The sequence below is a fragment of the Puma concolor genome, chromosome E1 (assembly GCF_028749965.1).
Source record: "Puma concolor isolate L17-30 chromosome E1, mPumCon1.1.hap2, whole genome shotgun sequence".
In the NCBI taxonomy this organism is placed as follows: Eukaryota; Metazoa; Chordata; class Mammalia; order Carnivora; family Felidae; genus Puma; species Puma concolor.
Window position 1 is genome coordinate 21,222,647 of NC_141680.1, and position 18,542 is coordinate 21,241,188.

Genomic DNA, 18,542 nt, shown 5'->3' on the forward strand with positions numbered 1-18,542 from the left:
AAAGAAAAGAAAAATGGTTATCTTTTAGTTTGTTCTTTTTTCTTTCTTTTTCCTTCCTTTTTTAAAGTTTATTTTTATTTATTTTGAGAGAGCATGAGAGAGTGAGAGAGCAAACGGGGGAGGGGCAGAGAGGGAGACAGAATACCAAGCAGGCTCCATGCCATCAGCACAGAGCCCAGTGCAGGGCTTGGACCCATGAACTCTGAGATCATGACCTGAGCCAAGATCAGGAGTCAGAAGCTTAACCAACTGACTGAGGCAGCCAGGTGCCCCTCTTCCTTCTAGATTTTAATTCACTTCTCTTTAAATGTTTTTAATTCTGCAGTATGTTTTAGTGTTAACAGAAACTGATGAGAACAATACAACAGATAGTGATCTGATAGATTCTTATATTTAAAAAATAACTTAGGGGTAATGCCAGTGCAGTAGAATGTTGGCTATAGGGTAACAGATTCATGTGGTGTTATATACATTAATTCTTTTTTGAATTTTTAATTTTTTAAATTAATTTTTTGTATACATAAATTGTATACAAAACAGATTGTTTCACAATAAATGAATTTGAAATTTGTGAACTTCCTCCCTATAGAAAACACATACACACATGTACTACGAATTATCATATACAAAATAATTGGAAAATATACCACTAAACAGCCCATGGCTTAAAGAAGAACTCACAATGGAAATGACAAAATAATTGAAATGGAACAACAAGGATGATACCACATATTAGAACATGTGAAGTTCAGCTCAAGGTCATTCATAAACACAAATTTACAGTTTTAAATGCATTTTTAAAAACTAAAATTTAAAAACAAAAGCATCCCTATCAAAATAACATCAGCATTCTTCACAGAGCTAGGAACAAACAATCCTAAAATTTGTATGGAACCAGAAAAGACCCCGAATAGCCAAAGCAATCCTGCAAAAGAAAACCAAAGCTGAAGGCATTACAATCCTAGATTTCAAGCTGTATTACAAAGCTGTAATCATCAAGACAGTATGGTGCTGGCACAAAAACAGACACTCAGATCAGTGGAACAGAACAGAGAACCCAGAAATGGACCCACAAACGTATGGCCAACTAATCTTTGACAAAGCAGGAAAGAATATCCAATGGAATACAGTCTTTTTAGCAAATGGTGCTGGGACAACTGGACAGCGACATGCAGAAGAATGAACCTGGACTGCTTTCTTACATCACACACAAAAATAAACTCCAAATGGATGAAAGACAGAAAGCCATCAAAATCCTTGAGGAGAAAGCAGGCAAAAGCCTCTTTGATCTTGGCAGCAGCGACTTCTTACTCAACACGTCTCCGAAGGCAAGGGAAACAAAAGCAAAAATGAACTATTGGGACCTCATCAAAATAAAAAGCTTCTGCACAGAGAAGAAAACAATCAGCAAAACTAAAAGGCAACTGACGGAATGGGTGAAGATATTTACAAATGGCATATCAGATAAAGGGTTAGTCTCCAAAATCTATAAAGAACTTGTCAAACTCAACCCAAAAAACAAATAATCCAGTGAAGAAATGGGCAAAAGACATGAATAGACACTTCTCCAAAGAAGACATCCAGATGACTAACAGACACATGAAAAGACGCTCGACGTCATTCATCATCAGGGAAATAGCAATCAAAACCACAATGAGATACCACCTCACACCTGTCAGAATGGCTAACATTAGCAACTCAGGCAACAACAGATGTTGGTGAGGATGCGGAGAAAGAGGATCTCTTTTGCACTTCTGGTAGGAATGCAAACTGGTGCAGCAACTCTGGAAAACAGTATGGAGGTTCTCAAAAAATTAAAAATAGAATTACCTTATGACCTAGCAATTGCACTACTAGGTATTTATCCAAGGGATACAGGTATGCTGCTTCAAAGGGGCACATCCACCCCAATGTTTATAGCAGTTCTACTGACAATACCCAAAGTATGGAAAGACCCCAAATGTCCACTGACGGATGAAGGGATAAAGGAGATGTGGTACATATATACAATGGAGTATTATGTAGCAATCAAAAAGAATGAAATCTTGCCATTTGCAACTACGTGGATAGAACTAGAGGGTAATATGCTAAGCGAAATTAGTCAGAGAAAGACAAATATCATATGATTTCACTCATATGAGGACTTTAAGATACAAAACAGATGAACATAGGAGAAGGGAAGCAAAAATAATATAAAAACAAGGAGGGGACAAAACATAAGAGACTCTTAAATACAGAGAACAAACTGAGGGTTGCTGGAGGGGCTGTGGGTGGGGGGATGCGCTAAATGGATAAGGGGCATTAAGGAAGATACTTGTTGGGATGAGCACTGGGTGTTACACGTAGGGGATGAATCACTGGAACCTATTCCTGAAATCATTATTGCACTATATGCTAACTAACTTGGATGTAAATCAATCAATCAATCAATAAAAATGACAGCAGTTAACCCCTCAACTCAAAAAGCTAGAAAAGGAACCAACAGAGTAAATCTAGAGAATGGAGAAGAAAAAAAAACAAGAGCAGAGGTCATTGAAAAGGTAATGAAATCAATAAAATAGGTCTCCAGCAAAACTGATCTGGGAAACAACGAGAAAAAAGCACATCTGATCAATGTTAGGAACACGGAGGGAATGTAAGAGGTACAGCGAGGAGCTCTTGGCCCCAGGACTGGGTCACTGGCAGCCTACAACTGGCTTCCCTTATATCAGGCGTCCACCCTCGTTTAGTTAGTGTCTTCCCCTCTCCTCTGAGGAACAGCTGAGGGCTGCGTCTCTGGGTGGAGGGGAGTGGGGATGTACTCTTGTTTAGACAGAGGAGAAAGCAAACAAGACTGTCACGTGTTTCACATGCTGTGCGATAATGGTCCACACACCATTGGCTATTGAGTGGGTCAGAACTCCCCCTGGGCTTGAATTATCATTTGCTTCATTTACTTCACTTTTCTCTTTGACACACCCCCTCCCTTATCCTCTTTCATAGATAGCTTTCTTTTTCTCTTTTGCCTCCCCCTTTATTGAGGTATATAGCTTACACTCAGCAGAAAGTACAAATCTCAAGGAAACAGCCTGGTGAATTTAAACAAACATATACAGAAGAGTAACTGCTACCAGGCGCAAAACATTTCCAGCCCCCCGTAGGCTCGCTCTTTCCTCCCTGCTCACGTCTCTGTGTCTTTGCTGTTCCTTGTACCCTAAATACTTTTCCTCCAAGTAAGCATATGGCTCATTCTTTAGCTCCTATGAGTCTCTGCTTAAATGTCAACTTCTCGGTGAGGCCTGATCACTCTATTTGAAGTTATAACACCCCTCATATCCTCTATCTTCCTTCCCTATTCTATTTCTTCCTTTATCGCTTCTAATGGATTATATGATGTGTATATGTATGTATATATATGCATGCATACATATACATATATGCACAAATATATACATGTAAGTAGAGTCTGCTGCCTCCCCTCCCCACTGCAATGTAAATTCTGTAAGGGCAGAGATTTTGACTATTTTGACACTTCTGTGCCACAATACCTATATGTCTGGCACATAATGAGTATTCGGCAATCACTTGTTGAATGAAGAGTTTAGTTATTGAGGCTGTAACAAGACAATCTGGTCTACAGCTCTCTAAAACCCCAAATGAAGATAATTCCTACACTGGCATTCTAACTGAGGTGTAACCCCCCATTTCTTGAGTCTCCTTAAGTCTCTGTTCATTATGCCTCAAGATCGAGCAGAAAGAAATGAGGCACCAGGATGCTACAAGAAACACCTCGCAGACGGGATGTGCACCTGGTTGCTGCAAGCTTGTCAACAAGGAATAGGATCTCTCCACCCAGCATGTAAAGCTGTGGTTTGGAGGGATAAAGCAGTCATTTAACCGATCTCTGGGGAGCGCCTGGGAGCTGCTGCATGTGCCCATTAGAGTTAAGTGCCTGGGGCATTTAGGTGCTACTGCTTTATACAAGGTCAATGGGTTAGGAGATGTGGAGATAGTAAATTGGTTGAGTACTTTTTACGGTGCATTAGGAAAGCAACAAATATTGGTCCCATATTGAGGGCTGGAAGCAGTTAAGGAAACACATTCTGCTAAAAAGCACTGATGAAGACCAGATTTAGAAACTGATTAGACACATAGCCAAACTACAGCATCACCTAAACTCTTACCGCAATGGGCATCCATGAGCATGATTTAGTTTTTGTTTGACGAAGACTGGGATCCAGGAGATTGGAACAGGTGTAGGTGGGAGGAGTCCAAGGGTGCCTGAGGAAGCTGCCTGTTTGAAGCACTTCTCTCCTATTGACCCACCCCAGCATGCTCTGTGACCAGGGCCCAAAGATGACATCGGCCTAAGGTCAGCAGTCAAAGATTGTAGGGGGAAGGGATCAATTATGCCCCAAATGAACTGTAGTAATTATCCATGCTATCCCAGGAAAAGTCAGGGAAGACGATGCATGGATTAACAAGTGCTTAACAAGGAACTACTGTAGCAATGTGGATCATACGGAATTGGTTGCTATGGGGAGGCCTCATCTGGAGCCTGTGTGCAATATGTTACTGCAGGATGACACTCGGATGGTTTGTTGGGTTGGCTGATTTAGATCTAAGCCTAGTGCTGGCCCATGCCATCTGGCAAGGACGGCGACTGTTAGTAAGAAGACACACAGAGAGAAGTAGAGCCTGAGAGGATGGCAGGAACGCAGACTCTCCCAGCACTCGTGCTGCTCAGGGGGCTACAGGATAACACAGCCCCTTAGAGCTTCTTTCAACACCGAATGGTAGCATTTCCTTAGCTTTCGCCAGATTCTTCTCCCTGACTATCATGTGTATCCTCATTAAAAACATGACTCAAGACAGTATATGGTCCCAATCTGTTTCTTGGGGACAGAAAAGCTTAACTGAGACAGGAAAGGAGCCTATGAAAAAGAAATGAGAGGCATGAGAATGAGAAGGGTGTGGGCCCCTCAGCTATCTGTTCTTAGCGATTACTCTGACTTCTGAGAACTTTCCAACTGGATTCTGAAAGTGTTCCTATAGTTCTTATCGTTCTTAGAATAACTCATAACCGATGGTACTGAAGGGAAACTAGAGCTCTTTCAATGCATTAAAAGAGAGGTGAGCAAATGGAAGCCCATTGAGAAATTTCCTTCTACTCCATTTCCTTCAGCAATTCTTTGCTGACCATTTAGCTGTGAATGTTCTTGAGTCACCTGCTCCCTTTCTCTCTCTAGACTCATAATTTCAGCCTCCAATTATACATGGATCCACTCTTGAATTTTTATCTCGAGTGCTGAATTCTTTCCTCCTCTATATTGGATTTCCAATTATCTGTGGAATGTATACCTTCCAGGTTTCACCACTGCCTTGAAACACAACATGGTTAAAACTGAGATCATCTTCTTCCTTCCCTTCCCAGTTTCTTCACTACTCTTATCATTGTTTAAAGGTTCCTTGTCTTAAACTCTGTTTAATTTCAAAATATTCTGATCATACAGAAAGTTTAAAGAAAAAAGCCACAAAGACTCATGTTTTCACGATCAACACTTAATAGTTTGCCATAACTGTTTCAGACTGAAAGAACACTTTTATAGATTCAGTTGGAAGTCCTCTGTCCCCTTCAACCTGGCGCCCTCTAAGACGCAGCCGCGACTCCAAAGTTAGTTCTTCCCAAAGCAGACCCCGAGACAAAGGCTGGTAAACATACGGAAGTGATTTGGGAGGGGCAGGGACGCTGGCAAGGGAGTGGGGAGATGGTTCAGGGAGAGAAAGGCAGCCAACAGGGCCTTGTTAAACCAGCTACCATCGTGGGCTGCAGGCAAAGGGGGTTCTGACAGCCTGATGGGGGACTTTTGACAAGGACATTGACTGTTGGAGTCAGGAAGGTGTGCCCAGAAACGATCAGGGGGTGCAGTGGGATACAGGCAGAGGACTGATAGCATCCGTGACAGTGTGCACCCATTCTACTGACATTGTTTTACCTTTACTGCAATTGTTAAACGCCGTTAATTTTTATATTATATATTGTTTACAACATTGACAACGATGCTGATGATGAAGGGGAACAGTGACACACAAGTCACCATGAAAAAGGACGGCAGTTTGGCAAAATAACTTCGGTTCAAAGAGTTGCGTAGCTATTTATTGAACTTGTATCAAGTGCTCTGATCGATCTCCCTTTAATAGAAAGTAAAGAAATAAAACACAGGTCACAATTTATTTTTTTGTTTGTTTCCACACTTCATTTGACTTTGACAAAATCTGATTTTCTCCCATATCCTCCTTCGTCTCCTACTCTAAGACTGCAGTTATTAGGCTTAAACTGTGATTGATACATGAGATTACAAGCGCTTGCTAAGAAGACAATATGAAATCAAGAATGTCCTAGAATATTATTTTCTTCTTAGCTGCAATCCATTAGCCTTTTTATTGAAAGGGAGAAAGATGCATGTGTGTATTGGGTTGGGGGCAGGGAGTGTAATGGACACAAATTGCAACCCCATAATCAACCCTGCAGTGACGTCCCAGATCATTTAGCAAACCCAGGAATAGTTTCCCTTCTGTGGTCCCTCACAACCAACAGGACTCTTGATTTAACAACATAAAACTACAAAAACAAAACAGTATGTTTCCTATTCCCTTTTGCAGATACCAAAAGGATTTAAAATAATCTTTAAATAATACTCTTCATGGATTCTATTATTGGACAAACACAGACCTCTCTCCTTAGGAACTAGCAGACAGACAAAAACCACCTGACTTTCAAAAGGATCTGGTAGTCAGGAGGATCTTTCTGAAGAATCAGAACCAACAGTCACTTGTAAAGCAGACCACATACAGCAGGAGAAAAATTAAAAAAAAAAATCTTATATTGAGATTCGGGGAGATATCCACCAAATTTCATATTTCAAATGAGAAATGATTATAGAACTTGAAAGCCCCATGGAGAACAGCTGAGTGAGTTTAGATCAGAGGGAAAATATATTGGTGAAAAGAACTTTTGGGAACAGCACACATTTTACCTCTGAAAGAGAGGTAATGGTTTCATAAAGTAATTCTCTACTGTTTTTCTACCTGATTCTATTTCCCTATAAAAACAAACTTCTTCAAAATATATAAGAAAATACATTATGTGTCACAACATTTAAGCAGTACGTAAGATTAGGAATACAGAAAGATCACACAGAATGCAGAACGCTTACATTTGGCTTTTTAAAAATGCTTCATTAATTTATTGGTAACTTCAGATCCTTCTTTTTCTTCTTCTTTTTTTTTTTTTTAAATAGGCTCCACACCCAACGTGGGGCTTGAACTCATGAACCCAAGATCAAAAGTCACACGCTCCAGCCAGGCACTCTTGGATCCTTCTTATGGAAAATTGTGCATTTGTACAAAACATAAGATTGGCATACAATTTCAGGAATTCATGGGCTCCCTAAAGCCCCAAAGGTTGTAGTGATCAATTACTGACCCACTTGGGGTCCAGGAATACCAGGTTAAGAATCCCTTATTCAGAAAGGAGCAGAAAACACTTACATTATAGAGCGGAATTGTCTTCATCACCTTGTACTGTTTAGTGGGGTCCATCTTATATAGGTGACGGTCAGTGACAAAAATTGCTCGGTCTTCCACCTTACTAAATCGATTCACCTGTAAGAAAACAAACCAATAAACTATAATATCTCACCCAGAATGAAATCAAATTATCTGCAGGAAAACCTCTAGGGGCAGCAGTGGCTGGTGGTGGAGACACATTCTTAAACAGATATGTACCATGCAAGGCCCGTTCTCCTGGATGAACAGAGATCTAGAAGGAGTAGTGGTTTCCGGGTTTGTAGAATTTTACAATTTAAATTTCACAATTTTACAGTTTAACAGGGAAAACAAGAAAAACCCGGAAGAATTATGGGACTAAAAACATGTGACCCGGACACTATTAAAAAAATGAAAAGACGACCCAGAGGATAGGAGAAAATGTTTTGCAAATCACATTTCTGATAAGGGGCTTGTATCTCTAAAGGAACAGAACGTATATTGAACTTAGAATATGTAACTCAATAATAAAAAGACAAAAAACCGGGTAAAGGATTGGAACAGACATTTCTCCAAAGACAGACAAGTGGCCAAGAAGCACAGGAAAAGATGCGTGACATCATTAGCCGCCAGAGAAATGTCAATCAGAACCACGATGAGATACCACCTTCACACCCACTAGAATGACAATAATAAAAAAGACAGGTAATAACAAATATTGGCCAGGATGTGGAGAACTGGAACCTTCATCACTTCTGGTGGGAATGTAAAATGATGCAGTTGCTTTGGAAAACAGTCCAGCAGTTCCTCAAATAGTTCAATATAGAGTTAGCATATGACCCAGAAATTCTACTCCTAGGTATATACACAAGGGAATTGAAAACATAGCCACACAAAAACTTGTGCATGAATGTGCACAGCAGCAGTAATCATGACAGTGAAAAAGAAGAAACAACTTAAATGTCCATCAACTGATGAACGGATAATAAAATATGATATATCCGCACAATGGAATATAACGTGTCAGTAAAAAGAAGTAAGTATTGATACACGCTGTAACATGGATGAACCTTAAAAAGATTATGCTAAGTAAAGGAAGCCAGTAACAGAAGACCACATATTGTGTGATCCCATTTATATGTAATGTCCAGAATAAGCAAATCTGTAGAAACAGAAAGTAGATCATTGGTTGCCTCAGCTGGGGGAGATGGAAAGTTTGCAGGGCTGACAGCTAAGGAGTTATGAAAACTGTGGTAATGGAAATACAACTCTGTGAACACAGTAAAAGCCAATGAATTGTATACTTTAAAATGGTGAACGGTATGGTATGTGAATTATATCTCAATAAAGCTATAAAAAACATAACCCCTATTTGAAACAATGCATTCTGCCCTTTTCCTAATGCAATGGATAGGTGTATTTTAGATGAAATGTCCTTAAGTATAACGAGTATGTCACTAAATCTACATGTTCAAAAATGGACAGTGCCTTCCACAGGCAATGGTACAAATGCCTCATAATTACTACCGTCCGTAACAAGAGTGGGCCATGTGGAAGGGCAGTAAATGCCCCACAAGGAAAGGATTCAAGCAGAATCAAAGTGAATGCCTGATGTGGATGTGGTAGGGGGATTCCTGCTTTGAATACAAAGACTAGAGTCTCCAAGGTCTCCTGACACTCAGATTCTGATTCCTTTACCTGACTTTCAAGAGTTTTTCCTTGTTTCAAAAAAATTTTTTTTTAATGTTTATTTTTGAGAGAGAGAGAGGGAGACAGAGACAGTGTGAGTGGGGGAAGGGCAGAGAGAGAAAGAGAAGGAGATGCAAAATCCGAAGCAGGCTCCAGGCTCTGAGCTGTCATCACAGAGGCAAGGCTCAGACCCATGAACTGTGAGATCATGACATGAGCTGATGTTGGACGCTCAACCAACTGAGCCACCCAGGAGCCCTAAGAGTTTTTCTATCTGCCACTTTTCTTTTTATTTATTTTTTTTATCTTAAAGATTTTAGTATTCTTCTTATTTCTGGGGAGTCTCTACACCCCACGTGGGGCTCAAACTCACAACCCTGAAACCAAAAGAGTCACACGCTCTACCGACTGAGCCAGACAGACACCCCCCCCCCCCCCGTTCTCCTTTTTAAACTTTATTTCTGGAAGGGCTCTGCTCCTGACAGGTTTCTTCATGTTATTCTCTCTCTTAAATGTTTGTGATTTTCCACTCTCCCCTTTTTTTTCTATATATATTTTAAGATATTGCTCAAGTTCTCATTCCGTTACAAAGCCTCTAAAATTCCTAAAGTAAAAAATGATCACTCTTTCCTTGGAACTTCTATCACACAGTTGTAGAATGAATATATAGGATGCATGTAGAGTTAAGAGTGAAACCAAAAATTAACATCGCAACTAAAGGCACAGGGTTTTTCTAATAAAGCAGGATACTTGAGAATACAACGAGCTATTGGCCAAAGCGTTTTTGCTCACGTAAAACACCAGATCCTGTCCCAAACCCTTTTTTCTGAAAGAAAGGAAGGTTTGCTGATGCTTATAAATTCCAAGACAATAAAGTTAAATCTAGCCTTAGTCTCTATCTTCTTATTGTGAAATTTAGTTACTATCTACACTTCTCTACTACAAAAAGGCAAAAGTTTTCATTTAATAATTGTAAAGTTTTAATAATTTCAAAGACACTTGTAATTTCTAGACTATGGATGCTTGTTATGAAAAAAATATACTTGTTAAAATAGTTGTGCAGAACACTGTGTTTTTGTTTATTTTTTTACAGTTTATTTATTTATTTTGAGAGAGAGAGAGCAAGTGTGGGCAGGGAAGGGGCAGAGAGAGAACCCCAAGCAGGCTCCATGCTGTCAGCACAGAGACTGATTCGGGGCTTGAACTCATGACCATGAGATCATGACTTGAACTGAGATCAAGAGTTGGATGATTAAGCGACTGAGTCACCCAGGCGCCCCTTAGAACACTGTTTTTTTTTTTTTTTTTTTTTTAATTTTTAACGTTTATTCATTTTTTGGGGAGACAGAGCACAAGCAGGGGAAGGGGCAGAGAAAGAGGAGACACAGAATCTGAAGCAGGCTCCAGGCTCTGAGCTGTCAGCCCAGAGCCCGACACAGGGCTCGAACCCATGAACCAGGGGATTGTGACCTAAGCTGAAGTCAGAGAATCAACCGACTGAGCCACCCAGGTGCCCCTCTTTGTTGTTGTTGTTTTAAATATTTTTTTAATGTTTATTTATTTTTGAGAGGGAGAGAGACAGAGCGCAAGTGGGGGAGGGGCAGAGAGAGAGGGAGACACAGAATCTAAGCAGGCTCCAGGCTCTGAGCTGTCAGCACAGAGCTTGACATGGGGGCTCAAACTCACGAATCGTGACATCATGACCTGAGCTGAAGTCAGACGCTCAACCGACTGAGCCAGTCAGGCGCCCCTATAACACTGTGTTTTTAAACTTATAGTTGAAGCTATGTTTGGCACAGGAGATTGATTTTACTCACGAAATTTGTGATAATCTGATTATAACCTCACTAATCTAGATTTAAGTAATTCAGCCAGTATAAGAGATTACTCAGATTATCTTAAAATTGGAAGTATATAAAAAAGCTGCTTCCCTTGTAAAGTAGCCAAAAATAAGTTAGCAAAACAGTTATAAATAAAACTTACAAATTTACTTCAAAACAAAGTAAAAATCTTTTTTTTTTTTTTAAATGAAGGTCAAGAAACAGCAGAATATTTTATGGTAAAAGTACTCAGAAGAGTGGTTGCCTTTGGTGGTGGTAGGGCTTGGCTCAGAAGGGGCATGAGAGGGCTTTTCAGGGTGATGGGAATGTTTTATATTGGGACAGGGCTGTGATTTACATGGGTGTACGCACCAGCCAAAACTCACTGAACTGTATACCTCAACACAACTACAGAAGCAAAACAGTGTAGCATCTCAAATATCCAGGGCTGATTCTTATTTACCGCTTTATTATTTCACAGACAGTAATTCTGTCTTCCAGCCAGACCGGAAGCTCCTTGAGGGTCACTGTCACATGGTGGCTTTTTTCTTACACCTTGCAGCACCCAGTACCAAAGTGGGGGACTTGTAGCATTTACTCATCTGTTGGTTTTGAGAGCACTTTTAATCCCACAAGATAATTTCAAGAGGCATTCTTCCCCACGTAAGCCAGTCAGTGTTGGTGATAAGAACTGTCAGACTAGAAAATACAGCAGCACACTGGGGAGGTTGCGTAATGTGCGAAACAGATTTCCCCAGTGGCAAATGAAAGCACGTTTGCTCAACAGCTGAAGTCCCCGTTGCCTGGTTTGGTCTTGGAAAACCATTTCTGCACTGAAGAAAGAGGAACTGTGGATTCTGGCCTTCTTGTTTCTGAGGCTGGAAGACTATCAGTTAAGCTATCTTTTTAATAAAAAGCTCCCTAACATAGCACGCACTGTAGAAGCGCATGGATTGCTCATCTGGAATTATTTTCTTCTTCTGGTTGGAACTGTTGAGATTTATTTGCACATTTTCTTTTATCTCATGAAGTGTCTGTCCCATGAGTTACTCTTTTCCTTCAGAGTCTATGTCTCTGGAGGGCAGGATCCTCAGCATCAGCCATCACTACAATACTCTGCACAGAGTGCTGACCGGCCCCGGGAACCGTCCCGGGTGGATCTAGGAGAAACATTTGTGTCTGTACTTGCAACTCCGTATTACTTGGTCGTAGCTACCCTTAAAAATAGACTCACACTTTCATGGAGAAAAGGGTCTTTCTATAATCAATCGGACAGCTAAAAATGATATTGAATTAATTTTTCCTACATTTTAAGAAGATTGTATTTATTTATTTCAATATTTATTCATTTTTGAGAGATAGAGACAGAGCTGAGTTGGGGACGGGCAGAAAGAGAGGGAAATACAGAATCCGAAGCAGGCCCTAGGCTCAGAGCTGTCAGCACAGAGCCCAATACGGGGCTCGAACTCATGGATTGCAAGATCATGACCTGAGCTGAATTCGGACACTTAAAACGACTGAGCCACCCAGGTGCCCCATTTTTTCCTACATTTAAAATCCAACACATGATTCCTATTAATTAGAAAAAAAATTATACTGGTAAGCATTTCCTTAAATTAAATAATTTGATAATTTTTTCCCAAAATTGCAACGTACATTAAAAATATTTTTTTAAATGTTTTTATTTATTTTTGAGACAGAGAGAGACAGAGTATGAGCAGGGGAGGGGCAGAGAGAGAGGGAGGCACAGAATCTGAAGCAGGCTCCAGGCTCTGAGCAGTCAGCACAGAGCCCGACGCGGGGCTCAAACTCACAGACTGTGAGATCATGATCTGAGCTGAAGTCAGATGCTTAACTGACTGAGCCACCCAGGCGCCCCTCAATGTACATTTTTTTAAAACATTTATTTATTTTTGAGAGACAGAGAGAGAGTGTGAGTGGGGGAGGGGCAGAGAGCGAGGGAGACACAGAATCCGAAGCAGGCTCCAGGCTGAGTTGTCAGCACAGAGCCTGACGTGGGGCCTGAACTCACGAACTGTGAGATCATGACCTGAGCCAAAGTCAGATGCTTAACCTATTAAGCCACCCAGGTGCCCTGCCATGTGCATTTTTAAGCACTCTATAAGCTGCTGATGATATACAAAGGAACGACATGAAGCCCTTGGTTATAATAAGAATCTGAGTCTAGTAGTTGAGATAGATAAGAAATTAACACGTGAAAATAATTTCACATAAAAGAAAATAAATCTAGATAATGGGATAGGGAGAAAATGTACATGTCTGTGTGATTCTGTAGAGTGCCAGAGAGAGTCAGAGTATGCCCATGTTTGTAGGTAAATCTTTCCCTAACAGGTAGAATTAACCTCAGAACATTTCATAAACAAGGAATGATCTATATGCTAATTGGGATGCTTCAATCTTAGATTCGGGGAATAGTTAAATCAAAACTGAGCACAAAAAATTTCTGAACCACTATAATGTCATGTTCCTCAGTGGAAAAAGTTCCTCAGAAGGAAAAGCAAAGCAAAACAAAACAAAACAACGAAGAACACTAAACGCCTCCCCCCTCCCCCCAAGGTAAAGGGGAAGCCACACTTGTGATTATATATTCTCCATCCCTGCTCCCAAGACCACATTTTCAAGATGCAAGTGAAGCAGTCAGAGATAAATTTGAACACACCGTTACCTTTGGCAGGATCCACAGCTAACTAAATTAGGACAGGTAAGACGGGACACAGCAGGGTAGGAAACAGCAAACTCAAATTTAGGTTTTTGAATTTTATGGTCTCCTCCCTTCTGCCTCATAGTTTTAGAAATCAGTCAATTTGTTAAACATTTCTTTTCGAACCAAAGCATATTTTTCAGCCTTCGACTTGACGAAAGATGGTATCTGTAATTAAGAGGAAACTAGAGTCCAAGTGGCAATTACTACTCTTGGTAGTAATTATTTACTTCACACAGCAATGGTTTTTGCCATGAAAGGGAGGTGGCCCTTGTCAGAAGACTTGAAACAAGGTGACTGTGGAGCTTCTGTGTCAGCACTTTTTCTAAGTGGTTCTACACAACACCAGCCTCAGATGAGGCTTCGTGAAAGAAAGGGTTCCAAGTCAGGTAGGTTTGAGGAACGCTGCAAACCATGGCCTCCCGAGGGATACTCGTAACCCGTGAACATATTAAAGGTTCTGAGAATTCTGCCCTTAAAAGAGTATATTTAACTGCTGAACCCAGCGTTTCCCAATTATGATACAAGGAATCCTGTTTAAAGACAAATTAATATACATTCAACACAACACTGGCCTGTGAAACTCATGTTGGAGAACACTAATCCACTCATCATTTGTATCCATCTTAGAGTATGGAGACTACAGAGCATCTACAGTGGATCCTGAATAATAAGTAAAAGCAGTCCCTCCTCTTGGGCAAAATCTCATGAGGAAATACATGTGCGTTGCACAAGAACATGAGAAAAAGAAAAGCTTGTTGCATAATTTCATGAGTTCACACAAGAGTCAACAACAACAGAGCACACTGGTAAAGTGGAGAGGACCTTCCTTCTGTGATGGGTCCATGAGTTAACCTGGAAACCAGAAGACAAAAACCTCAAAGCAGAAATGTTATTGAAGTGCTGTTTAGAAATATTACAGTCCTTTTTACATAAAAATGGAATTTCTAAGGAGAACAGGTCATAAATCTCTACCTTGGGTTTTAACAACTCAAATCATCCTTAAAACAGAGCAAGTGAGTGGCAAGGACATCATGTACCAAGGAAAGAGCTTTATGTTGCGTAACTAGCTGAATCTAAGTGGCAGAGAGAAAATTTTAACATGTATATATAAATTTATAAATTCAAAGTTAATTAAAATAATTATGGCATAGGAACACTGTTTTCCTTTCTCTTAAATTCATAAAGTAATAGAAAAATTGGCTCACAGACTCACTACTGGATGAGATCTCATCTTATTTCTTTCTATTCCCCATGCTGCAATCCTCAACCAAAGAATCTATTTATAGTTTTAGTCACCACCACAGGGGGCCAGAGATAAAGTTCCCCTGGAGAGTTAGACCAACAGAAAACACATTATTGGTGAAGGCAGCTATTTGCAGACATCTCCCACCTTTAAGGACATTTTATAACTGTAGTTAATGGAAAGTGGTCGTTTCAGAAAGACTCAAAGCAGAAAGGAAAGGGCTTTACTGAAATCATACCAAGTTTACTTTGGCATGTCCTTGGGATTGATAAGTTTCTAAAAAAGGCATTATCTAAACTCAACACCAGCAAACCAAACAATATGATTAAAAAATGGACAGAGGACCCAAACATTTTCCCAAATGTACGCAGATGGTCAACAGGCACGTGAAAAATGCTCAACATCACTCATCGTCAGGGAAATACAAATCAAAACCACAATGAGATATTACCTTACACCTTGTCAGAATGGTCAGAATCAAAGACAAAAAATAACAAGTGTTGGTGAGGATCTGGAGAAAAAGGAACCCTCATGCATTGCTGGTAGGAATGTAAATTGGTACAGCCACGGTGGAAAACTGTGGAGATTCCTCACAAAATTAAAAATAGAGGGGCGCCTGGGTGGCGCAGTCGGTTAAGCGTCCGACTTCAGCCAGGTCACGATCTCGCGGTCCGGGAGTTCGAGCCCCGCGTCAGGCTCTGGGCTGATGGCTCGGAGCCTGGAGCCTGTTTCCGATTCTGTGTCTCCCTCTCTCTCTGCCCCTCCCCCGTTCATGCTCTGTCTCTCTCTGTCCAAAAATAAATAAAATGTTGAAAAAAAAAATTTAAAAAAAATAAAAAAATAAAAAAAAAATAGAAATACCATATGATCCAATAATTCTGCTACTGGTTATTCACCCAAAGAAAATGAGAACACTAATCCAAATGATATTTGCACCCCTATGTTTACTGCAGTATTATACAAATAAGGAAGATGTGAGATATCTATCATAGAATATCACACAGCCATAAAAACAAATGAGACCTTGCCATTTGCAACAACATGGATGAACCTAGAGAGTATTATGTGAAGTGAAATAAGTCAGACAGACAAAGACAAATACTATATGATTTCACTCATATGTGGAACCTAATAAAGAAAACAAATGGTGGGCCTGGGTGGCTCAGTTGGTTAAGCTTTCGACTTTGGCTCAGGTCATGATCTTACAGTTTGTGGGTTTGAGCCTCACGTTGGGCTCTGTGCTGACAGCTCAGAGCCTGGAGCCTGCTTTGGATTCTGTGTATCCCTCTCTCTCTCTGCCCCTCCTCTGCTCACACTCTATCATTCTCTCTCAAAAATAAACATTAAAAATATTTAAAAAATAAAAATAAAAAACGAATAAACAAAAAGCAGAGTCAGACCTATAAATACAGAGAACAAACTCGAACTCATGGTGGCCAGAGGGTAGGGGGGTTGAGAGGGATGGGCATTTGCATAAAGGGGTGTAGGAGAAACAGGCTTCCAGTTATGGAATGAAAAAGTCATGGAAATACAAGGGACAGCATAGATAATATAGTCAATGATATTGTAATAGTGTGGTTTTGTGACCTATGATAGCTACACTTGTGGTGAGCATAGCACAATGTAGACAGTTGTTGAATCACTATGTTGTACCTGAAATTGATGTAACACTGCATGTCAACTATACTCAAATAAAAAAAAAATTAAATTATTTAAGGCATAGTGTGAAGAAATATTATTTTCCACTGAATTTAGAAACACAGGAGCATGACTAAGAATTTTTCAGCTTTTATCCAGCAGGATCCAGGTAGAGACATGCTGTCAGACATCAAACTGTCATCACTGGAACGACAGAATCAGACATCAGGTTTTTCCGTAGTAGATGACATAATTCTTACAACCATTCAATGCTCTTTGGTCAACTGTTCTGATTACTAATTTCTCATATAGCTTGATACTAGAAAGGAGTACCCTAGATAGTAGATATGAGAATTCAATAAAATGATACATTCTGTTGTGAAATTCACCAATTGACATTGTGGCTTATATATGGTTTTGTGTCTGATTCTGGTCAGCAAAAGCCATTTCTTGATTGTCTGATCAACTCCAGGTCTACTTCTAAAAGAGTTTCCAGATCTATGAGTTCAGAATTAGACTCCAACATACTGTCAACAAGCTTTCCTTGGTGATGTTTATTTCATTCGGAGTTTAAAAAAAGTTACTGTCTATTTTGTTAAAAAGTCTGTATCGTATTGAGGTGATTTCTTCTTCCTCAGAATATTTGAATACCCCAGCCCGGGGTCACCACTATTCTACTTTCTTTCTCTATTAATGCAACTAATCTATTACTTCACATAAGTGTAATACAATCGTTGTCTTTTTGTGTCTTATTCACTCAGATAATATCTTCAAGGTCATCCACCCTGTAGCATGTATTTCATTCCTTTTTATGGCTGAACAGTATTCCATCGTGTGGATACATGTATTCTTTATTCATCTGTCCATGGACATTTGGGTTGTTTCTACCTTAACTACTGTGAAGAATGCTATGAGCATTGGTATGCAATTGTCTTTTCAGGAGATCGAATGATTGACTGATTGAAAGTTCATTTATTTATTTTGAGAGAAAGAGAGAGAGAGAGAAAAAGTGGGGTAGGGGCAGAGAGAGAGGGGGACAGAGGATCCAAAGTGGGCTCTGTGCTGACAGCAGAGAGCCCGATGTGGGACTCAGACTCACGAACTGTGAGATCACAACCTAAGCTGAAGTCAGACGCTCAACTAAGTCACCCAGGTGCCCCCCCAAAATTTAAATAATAAGAAAAATATTATTTACACATGTGGCCACCATTCCCCTTACTCTTCATTCCTTGGTGTATGCCCCATATTACCGTCTGGAATCACTTTCCTTCTCTCTGAAGGACATTCTCTAACATTTCCTGTAATGCATATTTTTGGATAAGTCTGAAGAAGTCTTTACTTCACTTTGGTTTATTTATTTAAAATCTTTTTTAAGTTTATTTATTTTGAGGGAGAGAGAGAGAGAGAGAGACAGAGTGAGAATGAACAGGGGAGGGACTTAGAGAAAGGGGGACAGAGGATCCAAAGCAAGTTCCATGATGACAGCAAGATCCCGACCCAGGTTTCAAACTCACAAAAGGTAAGATTGTGACCTGAGCTGAAGTCGGATGCTTAACAGACTTAGCCACCAGACGCCCCCGTGTCACTTTGGTTTTTAAAAGATGTATTCGGTGGGTGGTGACTTCTAGGTTGACAGCCTTTGCCTTCTTTCAGTACAAGAAGCTCTCACATCCAACTATCTTCTCATTTGCATTGTTTTCTGACAAGGAATCTGATGCATCCTCATCTTTCTCCTCAATCTTTTTTCTTTTTAAAATGCTTATTTATTTTGTGAGAGAGAGCATGAGCAAGCAGGGGAGAGGCAGAGAGAGAGGGAGGGAGAGAACCCCAAGCAGGCTCTGCACTGTCAGCACAGAGCCCGATGTGGGGCTCGATCCCAAAAACTGTGAGATCATGACCT

General features: G+C 40.2%; 1 protein-coding gene across 2 annotated transcripts in view; it reads right to left on the reverse strand.

Annotated features, from left to right (window-relative positions):
- Positions 1-18,542, reverse strand: part of MYO1D (myosin ID) — a 361,575-nt gene that overhangs the window by 135,566 nt on the left and 207,467 nt on the right. For both annotated transcript variants that reach the window (XM_086686602.1, XM_086686605.1), the window contains exon 20: positions 7,531-7,644. In XM_086686602.1, coding sequence (XP_086542728.1) covers positions 7,531-7,644 — 114 coding nt within the window. The remainder of the gene's footprint in view (positions 1-7,530; positions 7,645-18,542) is intronic.